This window comes from Rhinopithecus roxellana, chromosome 2 (assembly GCF_007565055.1).
Source record: "Rhinopithecus roxellana isolate Shanxi Qingling chromosome 2, ASM756505v1, whole genome shotgun sequence".
NCBI classification, from domain to species: Eukaryota; Metazoa; Chordata; class Mammalia; order Primates; family Cercopithecidae; genus Rhinopithecus; species Rhinopithecus roxellana.
Genome location: NC_044550.1, coordinates 52,942,189 through 52,955,418, shown reverse-complemented (window position 1 = coordinate 52,955,418; position 13,230 = coordinate 52,942,189). Strand labels below are relative to the sequence as shown.

The following is a 13,230-nucleotide window of genomic DNA, read 5'->3' as shown; positions in this document are numbered from 1 at the left end:
ACATCCCCGGCGCGCCACTCGCGGGGCTCCCTTCTGCACGTGCCCCGGGCCTCTCCCGCTCGCTCAACCTGTCTGCGGTGGGCGCGCTCTCGCGCACCCTGCTCCCGCGTTCGCTGCTTTGTTCCCGCCCACGCGAGGCCCATTTTGACGGATCGCGTTGGAAGCCCGACGGCGACCAATCGGCGCTGGGCGTTCGCCCTCCCCGCCCCGCCGAACGCAGCACGGCCCGCCCCTTTTCGTGCCCACGTGGTCTCGGGCTCCTGCCCCGTCCTGCTCACGAGTTCAGGGGCTCCTGGGCGGCCGCCTTTTCCAGTTCCAGGTGTGCAGAGGTGTTTTCCCTACGCGCGGCGGTCTGCACTTGGTCGCTGGCTCCAACATCGCGCGGGGCCGTCGGAAGCCCAGGACGGTACCGGGGGCCGCAGCCGCAGCCGCAGCCGGCGCCGCCCTCCACCCTCCCCGACTGCAGGCCGAGTCCCGTAGCATCCGGTAGGGAAATGGTCGTGCTTTCGGTCCCCGCCGAAGTCACCGTGATCCTGTTAGATATCGAAGGTACCACAACCCCGATTGCTTTCGTGAAGGTGAGGGGCGGAAGGGAGCGGGGATGTTACTTTTCCTTAAAAACAGTTACTATTTTTTTCTAAGTATTGCAGGCCTTGCATTAGAGACGAGCGTTAGGAGAGGCGATGTGGCTTTGCGTCTTCTGTGGAATGGGGAGGGAGGAGAGAAAGCCTGCGGCGGGTTGCGGGGATGCTTTTCCTCGCGGCACTAGCTTCTCCCTCCCCCGCCCTTGGGCTTGGTTGGATCCAGACGGGTGGGAAGGGATGGAAGTTGACGCTAAAAATCGCCGAAGGGTAGGTAAGCCGGGGCGGGGTGTGACCGTGTGGGCCTCCCCACCCGGCAGGTGTGCACCCGGTTACTTTTGCCGGTGAGCGCAGCCTTTCTGCTCCGTCGGGCCTGTTGTGGCAGCGGCAGCGATTTAATGGTCCTTGAAGCTTCTAATCTCAAAATGGAAAGACTGAAGTGTCAAGATGAGTCTTCAGGTGGCCCTGGTGTCGGGCAATCAAGGTTCCTCTTTGTCCCTTCCCACTCTTGCTGTTAGTGGCCAAACTACACGCTGTATTATTTTACTCTGTTAGGCTCTGTGGTCCACAGCGCTGATTTTTTTGAGCGACAGGACACGTTTAGATTCCGTTCACTTTCCTCAGAAAATCGTAGACGCTTAAAGCTCTTATGCAGAGCATTCCTTCTAGGATGTCATTGTGAACCAGCACTTGTCTGCACCTCAGCTTACAACTTAGCGGATTCCTTCTTTGTTCTTTGTCTGTTAGAATAAGTAAATATGAAATGTTACTCTAATTTTTGAAAGAATTCCTCAGGCCTTGTCTTTTTATTTGGCTCCCTGAGGTTTAAGAATTCATTGCAGGCCGGGCGCGGTGGCTCACACCTGTAATCCTAGCACTTTGGAAGACTGAGGCGGGCGGATCACGAGGTCAGGAGATCGAGACCATCCTGGCTAACACGGTGAAACCCCGTCTCTACTAAAAATACAAAAAATTAGCCGGGCGTGGTGGTGGGCGCCTGTAGTCCCAGCTACTCGGGAGACTGAAGCAGGAGAATGGCGTGAACCCGGGAGGCGGAGCTTGCAGTGAGCTGAGTTCGCGCCACTGCACTCCAGCCTGGGCGTCAGAGCGAGACTACGTCTCAAAAAAAAAAAAAAAAAAAAGAATTCATTGTAGATACAAGTACTTCTTAGAGGTGCTTGCATACACAATCGTAGTCGAGATATACAAAGTATATTACGAAGTAGGAAAAATCCATCTTCCGAGAAACTGAGCAGCTTGGGTTTTAAATTCTATTTTAGTTTCCATTTTTTTAAAAAAATTAACTGTGAATGAGGCTTTTTTTTTTTTTCTTTGAGACAGTCTCACTCTGTTGCCCAGGCTGGAGTGGAGTGGAGTGCCGTGGTGCGATCACAGCTAACTGCAGCCTCGACCTCGCTGGGCTTAGGGCATCCTCCTGCCCCAGCCTCAGGAGTAGTTGGGACGGAAGGGAGAGCCACCATGCCTGGCTAATTTTGTATTTTTTGTAGAGACGGGGTTTTGCCATGTTGCCCGGGCTAGTCTGGAATTCTTGGCCTCCCAAAGTGCTGGGATTACAGGCATGAGCTAAGGCGCCTGGCCTGAATGAGTTTCTTGATGTAGGTTATAATATAAAATCCATGTATGCTTTTAGGACACCAAACATAACAACCACTTAATATTCTTTTAGAAGAATCACAGTACCTTGACATCTTAGCATAGGTTCAGAAGAAATCGAGTTTAGCATTTTCTCCACAGTTTTAATTTTTGTTTTGAGGCGGAGTCTTGCTCTGTCACCCAGGCTGGAGTGCAGTGGCGTGAGCTCAGCTCCCTGCAACCTCTGCCTCCCAGCTTCAAGCGATTCTTCTGTCCCAGCCTCTCCAGTAGCTGGGATTACAGACATGTGCCACCACATCCAGCTAATTTTTGTATTTTTAGTAGAAAGACGGTTTTACCAGGCTGGTCTCGAACTCCTGACCTCAAGTGATCCACCCACCTCAGCCTCCCAAAGTGCTGGGATTACAGGTATGAACCATGGCGCCCGGCCTCTTCCCCACATTTTGTTTTGTTTTGTTTTGTTTTTGAGACAGAGTCTTGTTCTGTCTCCCAGGCTGGAGTACAGTGGTGCACCTCCACCTCCCGGGTTCAAGCGAGTACCTCCGCCTCCCGCCCCAAGCGATTCTGGTGCCTCAGCCTTCTGAGTAGCTGAGATTACAGATGTGCACCACCACGCCCGGCTAATTTTTGTATTTTTAGTAGAGACACAGTTTTGCTATGTTGGTCAGGCTGGTCTGACCTCAGGTGATCCGCCCGCATCGGCCTCCCAAGAGTGCTGGGATTACAGGCGGGAGCATTGCGCCTGACCTTCTTCACGTTTTTAATCACACAAGAGACCTCTGCGGAAAATTTCAGGACAAATACTGATGATTGATTAATTTCCTTTTTTTGGATTGTGACAGAGTAACCGCTTTCTTGGTTTTCAGAGAAAAAAGGAGTCCTCATTTTTGTTATTTATAGTTAACAGCTCACTCGTTCCATTCTGGCTCTCTCTTGCTTTCTACTGTCATCAGGAGACCAAAGATAAGAACAGGAGAGGTAGTGATGTGGCATTAGATCATTAGATACTACCATTATCTTAAGGTAGATTTAGGGAGTAAGAAACCTCATACAAAATCAATTTTGCATCAACACATAATACCCCTCCCCCACCTTTTTCCCCAAGTGTGTCTTCGGCTAGAGGACATTATGAGCCACTTCTTGGAATCTTTGTGTCTGTGGCAGACTTATTCTGTTTTGTTTTGTTTTGTTGTTTTTGAGACGGAGTCTCGCTCTGTGGCCCAGGTTGGAGTGTAGTGGCGCGATCTCAGCTCACTGCAAGCTCCGCCTCCCGGGTTCCCGCCATTCTCCCGCCTCAGCCTCCGAGTAGCTGGGACTACAGGCGCCGCCGCCAGGCCCGGCTAGTTTTTTTTGTATTTTTAGTAGAGACGGGGTTTCACCGTGTTAGCCAGGATGGTCTTGATATCCTGACCTCGTGATCCACCCGCCTCGGCCTCCCAAAGTGCTGGGATTACAGGCTTGAGCCACCGCGCCCGGCCGGCAGACTTATTCTGAAATCCGAAAATAAAAATATCTTAGTTGCCTGAATAAATTTTTGAGTTTGACGCTAGGCAATGTGCAAATTCAATGCAGGCTGCAAAAGAATGATTCAGGGATCTCGTTTAAAGGATAATTTCTTGTGCCCTGTCCTATAATGCTATCTATTGTTAGTTATTAATATTGTTAATCTATTATAATCTAATCTATTATTATAATTTGTTAGACATGCGTTTATCAAAACCATTGTTCCTAAAAGTATGTTTACAAGAAAGTTAGGTCTATGTGGATGTTTATGGTAATTATGTAATAAAGGATTCCATTAAATGCACTTTTGGGAAATGCTAGTCAGAATGAATGCAAATAGATTTCTTTATTGCGTGACTTCTCAGAACCTTCAGTATCATACATATATACACACATACACACTGTGAGATTTCAAGAGAGTGACATTTCACAAATGTACCTGAACAAAAAACTTAGTAGAGTATCTCAGTGACTAATCTTTTAAACACCTTTTAAAGAGATGCTGAGTTACGTTCTTGAATCTGAGCGCAGATGGAGAGGTTGAACATGGGAGTTGAAAGATAATCTACTTGGAGCTTTGAAGTCAGAGTAGGTGTGTGAACTTGTAGTCCTTCCTCCTGTGGAACGATGGAAGGAAACATTGAGTACTGTATACACGCAGTACTCAATCCTTGACTCATTCTAAAAGACCATGTGTATGTACTGTCTACACTTTACTTAGGATGGAACTAAGGCTCTGAAAAGTTGAAAAAGATGCCTGGGATTTGAACTCAGATTGTCTTATTCATAAAAACTCTTATTTTTTCCATTGCTGCACTCAGCCTTGGAAATGGGACCCTCCTGTTTGTCCTGTCTCCTTTGCTTGGCTGCTGTGTATGTTAAATGATACAGTTAGTATGAGAGTCCTTTAATCAATGTGAAGTACTGTGCTATAAAAGTATATGGTAACAAGCTGGGTGCAGTGGCTCAGACATGTAATCCCAGCACTTTGGGAGGACAAAGCAGGTGGATCTCTTGAGGTCAGGAGTTCAAGGCCAGCCTGGCCAACATGGTGAAAGCTAGTCTCTACTAAAAATAACAAAAATTAGGCCAGGCGTGGTAGCTCATAATCCCAGCCCTTTGGGAGGCCGAGATGGGTGGATCACTGAGGTCAGGAGTTCAAGACCAGGCTGGTCAACATGGGGAAACCCCGTCTCTACTAAAAATACAAAAATTAGCCAGGCATGGTGGTGGGCACCTGTAATCCCAGCTACTCAGAAAGCTGAGGCAGGAGAATCACTTGAACTCGGGAGGCAGAGGTTGCAGTGAGCCGACATTGTGCCACTCCCTTCCAGCCTGAGCAACAGAGCAAGGCTCTGTCTCAAAAAAAAAAAAAAAAAAAAGAAAGAAAAAAATTAATAAATAATTCAAAAATTAGCTGGGTATGGTAGCGCACACCTGTAATCCCAGCTACTGGGGAGGCTGAGGTGGGAGAATCGCTTGAACCTGGGAGGCAGCAGTTGCAGTGAGCTGAGATTGTGCCACTGCACTCCAACCTGGGTGAAAGAACGAGACTCTGTCTTAAACAAGTATATGGTAGGCCGGGCGCGGTGGCGCAAGCCTGTAATCCCAGCACTTTGGGAGGCCGAGACGGGCGGATCACGAGGTCAGGAGATGGAGACCATCCTGGCTAACACGGTGAAACCCCGTCTCTACTAAAAAAAAATATACAAAAAATTAGCCGGGCGAGATGGCGGGCGCCTGTAGTCCCAGCTACTCAGGAGGCTGAGGCGAGAGAATGGCGTAAACCCGGGAGGCGGAGCTTGCAGTGAGCTGAGATCCGGCCACTGCACTCCAGCCTGGGCGACAGAGCGAGACTCCGTCTCAAAAAAAAAAAAAAAAAAAAAGTATATGGTAACAAATTTTCATTTTATACTACATCTTTGTGTCTTGCCTTAGGATCATTGCAACTTGTTGGGAGTAGAGCTGCAGCAGAGCCCAGTTTTCCTTAGATGTTCCCGCTGCATCTACAGTCCACCACTACCATCCTTGCCCTTTACCACAGGACACATACCTCTGGTGTTTGTTCTTTTTTGTTTTTATTTTTCTGAGACCAGGTCTGCCTCTGTCCCCCAGGCTGGAATACAGTGGCACGATCACAACTCGCCGCAGCCTCGGCTTCCCAGGCTTAAACAATCCTCCTACCTCAGTCTCCTGAGTAGCTGGGACCACAAGTGTGCACCACCACACCCAGCTAACTTATTTTTATTTTTTATAGAGATGGGGTTTCACAGTGTTGCCCAGACTGGTCTCAAACTCCTGATCTCAAACAATCCTCCCTTCACGGCCTCCCAGAGTGCTGGGATTATAGGCATGTGCCACCATGTCCAGCTAGTTTTTAAAATTTTTTGCAGAGATGGGGTGTCAATGGGTTGTTCAGGCTGGTAAAGCATTTTTAGAAATAGTGAATTCATTCTTGATTATTTAACAGTGCTTATAATTTATGTCCTCATATTCTAATAATGTATTTTAGAAGATAATAATTGGGGAGTGTTGCAGTTGACATCTTCCTTATGAAAACTGCTATATTAAATTATGGTCTTTCTAGGAAGGCAGCTTGAAGTCTGATAGTTATCTCCCAACTTTGGTTAAACATCCATTTGATAAGTATTATTACTTCTGTTATTGCCAGCATTGAGAAGTGTATGATGTGCACTCTGCCCACACGATGAAACAGCTAGAATAAAGCCTACAAGGGATGGCAAACTGGAAGCATTCTTCTACCTGTACTATTTATTACTGACACCAGTAACTGTAATAGGGTCTCTTTCCCTATCTTCATTCAGTCTACGGATTTAGGCTTTTTCATCCGCAAGGATGGGTTACTAGGATATGTTTTGTTTATAAAGGTGGTGATGAAGGTTAAATGCAAAAGCCTTTGAAAATTATGAAGTCCTATAGAAACACTGATTATAATGCAGGAAGTATCAGACTGGAGAGGAAATAGAAAGGATTGGTAAGGAAAAGAGGGAACTTACATTTCCTGAAACCCACCATGCTTCCAATTACTTCCACCATGTTTACTCCCAGTTAGTCTGCTCCTTATTGCCCTACGCAGAGATACGTTAAAAATAAGATGCAGGATATTGTTGATCTCTAAGAATTTGTGGAAGCACTGGAATGGCAGATAAGTAGTTATTGATGGGTTGATAAACCACTGCCCCCTTCTCCCCAACCTTTTCTACTGCTTAGGGCAGTGTTTCCCAACTACATTCATGGTAGTATGTGAGACGATTTTTGTTGACTCGGCTTGAAACAAGGTGAGGAGTCTTTGGAGAATCACCATCTTGCGTATATCAAGAGGTGGATAGAGCCTTAGCCTTGGTGGTTCACTCCTGTAATCCTAGGACTTTGGAAGGCCGAGGTGAGAGGATTGCTCGAGTCTAGGAGTTGAAGACCAGCCTGGGCAACGTAGCACGACCTTGTCTCTACTAAAAATAAAAAATGTTAGCCAGGTGTAGTGGCATATGCCTGTGATCCCAGCTACTCAGGAGGCTGAGGTAGAAGGATCATTTGAGTCTGGGAGGTCAAGGCTGCAGTAAGCCATGATTGTGCCACTGCAGTCCAGCCTGGATGACAAAGCAAGACCCTGTCTCAAAAAAAAAAAAAAAAAAAAAAGGTAGATAGAAAGCACCTCTAGCCTCCTCTGGAAGGAAACTGTCCCACCTAGCTGGGAGGGGCCTCACCTAGGATTCAGGAGACCTGGGCTGCCTACCACACGAGCATTAGACAATCTGCTCACCCAGCCACCTGTTAGTTCCCTAAAGCTGGGACTGTCATGTTCATCCTGCTCTCACACAGAATATGTCGTCGTCATCATCATCATTGTTGGAACCGAAAGAATCTGCATTAAGTAAATAATTCAGGCTGGGCACGGTGGCTCACCCCTGTAATCCGAACACTTTGGGAGGCAAAGGTTGGAGGATCATTTGAGGCTAGGAGTTTGAGACCAGCCTGGGGAACATAGCAAGACCATGTCTTAAAAAAAAATTATAAAAATAGAAAGCACCTCTGGCCTTGATTTCTGGTTCCTTATTTTTCTAGAACCTTCAGTATTGTAGCATTAGCATAATCTTTCCAGCCTAATCAATCCTTCTTTCCTTTCCCTCACATTTAATTGAATACCTGTCATGTTCCAGGATATGGTAGGGATCCAGAGTCCTTAAGACCCAACTCACCCTCAGGGAACCTAGAAAGGAAGACAGTTACATAAATAGGTTACCTTTGCACAATCAATGTCCTCTGTAGTCTCCCATTGGCTGTGAGATGAGACTTCAACAAATTGGGTTTTCCAACTTTCTATCCCTCTTTTTCTTTACACTTTACACAGCTGAACATGCACATTCCAATCATGCCCTTTCTTGCTGCCACCATTCTTCCAACTTGGAATGTCATACCTTTTCCTCCCCAAGTGTGGAGCTCATGCACTCATTAACTTAAAAAAAAATTATTTATTGTGCTAAGCTGTGGGAATATGGAAGTAAGAGCTACCTCTGCTTCTAAAGGACCTATTTAAGCACGTCCTCTGTACTCATTGCCAGTACCATGTGTAGTATTTGCTACCGGAGCCAGTAGCTGACTTGTGATGTTGGATGTGTGTCCTCTTTTCCAGGCTATATGGAAGGCTCCTCAAGGGCAAGGACCAGAGCCTCACATAGTGCTAACATATCAGGCATGCCGTGCATGCTGGGTGATGGTGATATGCATTCTGGAATGGGTTGGGAGGGACTGGGATTCAGTTTCTTCCACACTCTACAGTCCTTGCTATTTCAGATTTCCTCAAGGTGGTACTTTATTATATCTGGATGATTTAACTGAAAGTGTTTCTAGAGTGGCCTTGGAATTCATTGACTCAACATTTCCAAAACGTACAAGTTTTGGAGGATGAAACCAGTTGATAATGGAAATTAAATGTCATAAAAGAAAATTTTATTAACAAAATTAAGATAAAAAGTGAAATATGTTATTCTATAGAAACTTGCATCTGTTAATGTAAGACTAGAGGAAAGGTTTTCCTACCCTCCCCAAATATTCTTCCTAGAAAATTAGTTCACCTTGATTATAAAATTGCAGATAAAGAAGAGTATGATATAGAGCGTGAAAGCCCTGATATGCTCCTACCACCCAGAGCTGACCATTAAGAATTTGGTGAATATTCCTTCTGTTTTTTTCCCTAGGTACACAGTAAAGTCATAGAGATCTTTTAAAGATATATAGTCAGACTGATTGAGTAAAAGGGGTTGGACATGGTGGCTCACACCTGTAATCCCAGCACTTTGGAAGGCCGAGGCGAGGAGATTACTTGAGTCCAGCAGTTCAAGACCAGCCTGGGCAACAACATAGGGAGACCCCATCTCTACAAAGAATAAAAAATTGGCTGGACATGGTGGTGTGCGCCTATAATCCCAGCTACTCAGGAGGCTGACGTGGGAGGATCACTTGAGCCCAGGAGGTACGCTGTGGTGAGCCGTGATTGTGCCACTGCACTCCAGCCTGGGTGACAGAGCTGGAATGCAGTGGCATGATCAAAAAAATAAATAACAATTTTTAAAAGGGGCACTAATTTTAAGCTATAACCCCTGTATTTTAAATACATAGGCTGGATTTTATCTTGCTCGTACAGACTTAAAATGATACCCTGTGTTTAGCCCTGAAAAGTGCTTACTTCTTCTTTGTCTGATGGTTCTTAACATTTTCTATCCTTACAGCTTACCCTGTGTTACCTACCACTCCACTAAAGAAAAAAAAGTATTCTTTTTTACAATAAAAGGTTATTTCTATATGAAACTTTGAATTTCACATTTATCAACTCATTTGATTTTCAAAATTGGTTTTGGTGGAGGTGCAGGTCAGAAGAGGAATGGAAACCAACCCGCCCTAATCCTATTGCACCATTTTCCCATCAGCTCACTAAAGAGTTGTGTGGAAACTTGGTAGCTTTATCCTCAGAGGCCCTCCTGGCTCCTCTCTGGACCTTTCCCAGGTGACACCATTTCAGGAAAATGTGTTTCTTTTCCAAGACAGAACATGTTTAGGACAGAAGGGGGTTGTTTGCCTTCTACGTATGTGCATGAGGGGTTCATTTCTTAGCTTGATTTTCTTTCCAGTGATTCATGATGTGACCTAACAAGTTCGTTTTCTTAAGTCTAAAAAGTGTGGACCTGATACCCCTTTACTGAGTAAAGAGAAACTAAGGTGTGCGGTTTGGACACTAATGGTAATTTCAGCATTGAGACCTTGGGTGGGACTTTGGAGCTCACTATCAGAACAGTGTTTGACAGTTAAGCTTGTGTATACTTGGACTCCAAGAGACTTGATAACTCCCTGGGCTGGTCTCGTATGGGTCCAAGTCGTTGTAAGTTCAGGAAGCTAATTAGATCCCTTTGATGGGGATAAAGATCTTCACCCCCTGATCTGACAGGGAGTAGATTCCAGGGATCTGACTCTACAAACTCAAAAAGAAAGACCTGATTGATAAACTGTAATCCCAGTTTGTTAATTTGTACTTAACCTTTATGTGCCTTTGAAAAATGGAGGAAATAGGAGCTCCTATTTCATAGGGTTATTATGAAGATTAAAATGACATTATTCAGGCCATGCATTATCAGTAAGTTGAGTAAATTTTGATTGCTTCGTGGTGACAGTGGTGAGAAGTGATTGGCTCTGAATATATTTTGAAGGTAGAGCTGATGGAATTTGCTGATGGATTGGTTGGATGTGGAGTTTGAGAGAAAGGAGTCAAAGATGACTCTAAGGTTTTTGGCCTGAGCATCTAGAAGTATGGCTCTGTCATTTACTGTGATGTGGATATGTAGAGGGAGGAGGAGGATTAAGGGATGGAATCAAGAGTGCGGTTTCAGACGTGTTTAGTTTGAGATACTTAATAGACATCCAAGTAGGGATATTGGGTAGGCATTTGGAAAAGGTCCAAGCCAAAGGTAAGAATTTGGGGATCATTAGTATAAATGGTATTTAAAGTCATGGAATTAGATAAGATCACAAAGGAGTGATTATAGGTAGAAAAGAGAAGTGCTTGTCATACTAAGTGCTCAGTAAATGTTGGCAGTTACTCCCATTACTATAACTTCTTGAGTTATTATTGCTGATACTTTATAGGAAATGTTACAGAACTGCTGGGTGAACCATAATCTCTCATTTTCTTCGTATGAAACCTCTTTGGGGAATCAAAGCTATATTAGAAATTTCCATAAAGAATATGCTGTCAAGATCCAGGGAGTTAGATAATCCTAGTGAGTAGTGTTCCTTGAAGTCATTCACCCGTGAGAGCTGGATGGCTACAGGTGTTGGGGTTTGATAGGCCTGGGTTTGAGTCCTGGCTTTACTCTGCACCTGCAGTGAAACCTCTTTGAACCTCAGTTTCTTCATCTTTGAAAAAGGGCTTACCTTGCAGGGATGTTAGGCAAGTTCAAGGAGATGAATGTGAATGCCTTCCTTTCCCCTCCACTGTTAAGGACTAGGACTCTGGGCCAGTCAAGTTCCCTCTCTGGAACTCATTGGAGATAATGGAGATACTCTGTCTCTTTTGTGCTGCTTCTTAAAACCTTACTCCAATTACTAGCCCTTCTGTACTGATAACCATCCCTTGTTCAGTGTGATTCATTGCACTTAATTAGATAACAGCATATCTTTTGCTAATTATAATTTAATCTCCTTAATGGGATTATCTTTTGTCTTATCAGTACAACATTGATTAATTCATTTTGAATGCACATGTGAAATCTGATGTTCATTCCTAAGGTTTCAGTTTTCAACCTACATACCTCATGTGGGTCCAGCCCTGTTTACCCCCATGAAGATGAGGACAGTAGGATTTTAATTCCTGAGACCATGTGGCAGCCAGAACGCAGAAACTTCTTGATAGCTCCTACTATGGTCTTCAGGAAGTCTATTTGAGGAGCAATTCTAATACCACAACTGCTGAAACTATCTGGCAGATAGCATGGACCACTCCAAGAAGTAGCAATTTTCATTGTTAGAAGTATTTAAACAGAGCTTGGTGTATTAGTCTGTTCTCATGCTGCTAATAAAGACATACCTGAGACTGGATAGTTGATAAAGGAAAGAGGTATAATGAACTTACAGTTCCACATGGCTGGGGAGGCCTCACAATCACGGTGGAAGACAAAGGAAGAGCAAAGGGACGTTTTACATGGTGGCAGGCAAGAGGGCATGTTCAGGGGAGCTCTCCTTTATAAAACCATCAGATTGCTGGGCGCAGTGGCTCACGCCTGTAATCCCAGCACTTTGGGAGGCCGAGGCGGGTGGATCACGAGGTCAGGAGATCAAGACCATCCTGGCTAACATGGTGAAACCCTGTCTGTACTAAAAATACAAACAATTAGCCAGATGTGGTGGCGGGCGCCTGTAATCCCTGCTACTCTGGAGGCTGAGGCAGGAGAATGGCGGGAACCCGGGAGGCGGAGCTTGCAGTGAGGCGAGATCGTGCTACTGCACTCCAGCCTGGGTAACAGAGCGAGACTCCCATCTCAAAAAATAAATAAAATAAAATGAAACCATCAGATCTTGTGACAGTTATTTACTTCCAGCACTTTGAGAGGTTGAGATGGGAGGATCACTTAAGCCCAGGAGTTCAAGACCCGCCTGGGCAATGTAGTGAGACTCTGTCTCTACAAAAAGAAGAAGAAGAAAAAAAACAATAAATTAAAAAAACCTAATGTATTACATTTTCCTAATATTATTATCACAGACATCTGACAGTAAACATCTGTGGGAAGACTGCATGGGAAGGCTAACTTTAATAGAGAAAGATGCTAGGTAGCAAGATCGTCAAAGTGACTTTGAGCCAGGGAAGAAAAGTGGCTCAGCACAAATGTGGTTCTTCAGATTGATCATAGTATAGCTGATTCACTGCCTGTGCTGATAAGGTCTGTTCTGTTGGAGTCACAGTCTAGTCACTCTGATTGGAATTTGGATTTTGCTAAATTCCTCAGTCATACTGCCTCAGATAACTGGCTCTTCTTGTCCATTGCATGTAATTTCCCGTAATTTTATTCTCTGGATACAGCCTTTAATTATTTTTCTTTGTAGGGGGTGATTTTGTTTAAAACACTGTCAGCAGGCCAGCTTGGTGGTGGCTCCTGTAATTCCAGCACTTTGGGAGGCCAAAATGGGGGGATCTCAGAGGTCAGGAATTCAAGACCAGCTGGCCAACATGGAGAAACCCCGTCTCTACTGAAAATACAAAAATCAGCTGGGCGTGGTGGTGCACACCTGTAGTCCCAGCTACTCAGGAGGCCAAGGCAGAATTGTTTGAACCCAGGAGGTGGAGGTTGCAGTGAGCTGAGATCGCACCACTGTATTCCACCCTGGCTGACAGAGCAAGACTGTCTCAAAAAAAAAAAAAAAAGAGAAAAAAGAAAAGCACTGTCGGCAATCTCTGATTTTTTTTTAACATTTAATTTTGCTAACTTTTTGCACTATTAAGGTTGTACATTTTTATTGTAGAAAAGAG

The 13,230-nt window shown here is 44.9% G+C and overlaps 1 protein-coding gene across 2 annotated transcripts in view; it reads left to right on the top strand.

Moving 5' to 3' along the window:
- Positions 1-249: 249 nt before the first annotated feature.
- The window catches only part of ENOPH1 (enolase-phosphatase 1), a 31,824-nt gene continuing 18,843 nt past the window's right edge, over positions 250-13,230 (top strand). The window contains exon 1 of one of the 2 annotated variants that reach the window (XM_010358928.2): positions 250-549. Coding sequence is in view for 1 of the 2 variants with exons in the window: in XM_010358927.2 (XP_010357229.1) it covers positions 495-578 (84 nt within the window). In the remaining variant the exon portion in view is untranslated. Of the gene's footprint in view, positions 579-13,230 lie in introns of both variants that reach the window. The other variant, XM_010358927.2, reaches the window with a different exon arrangement.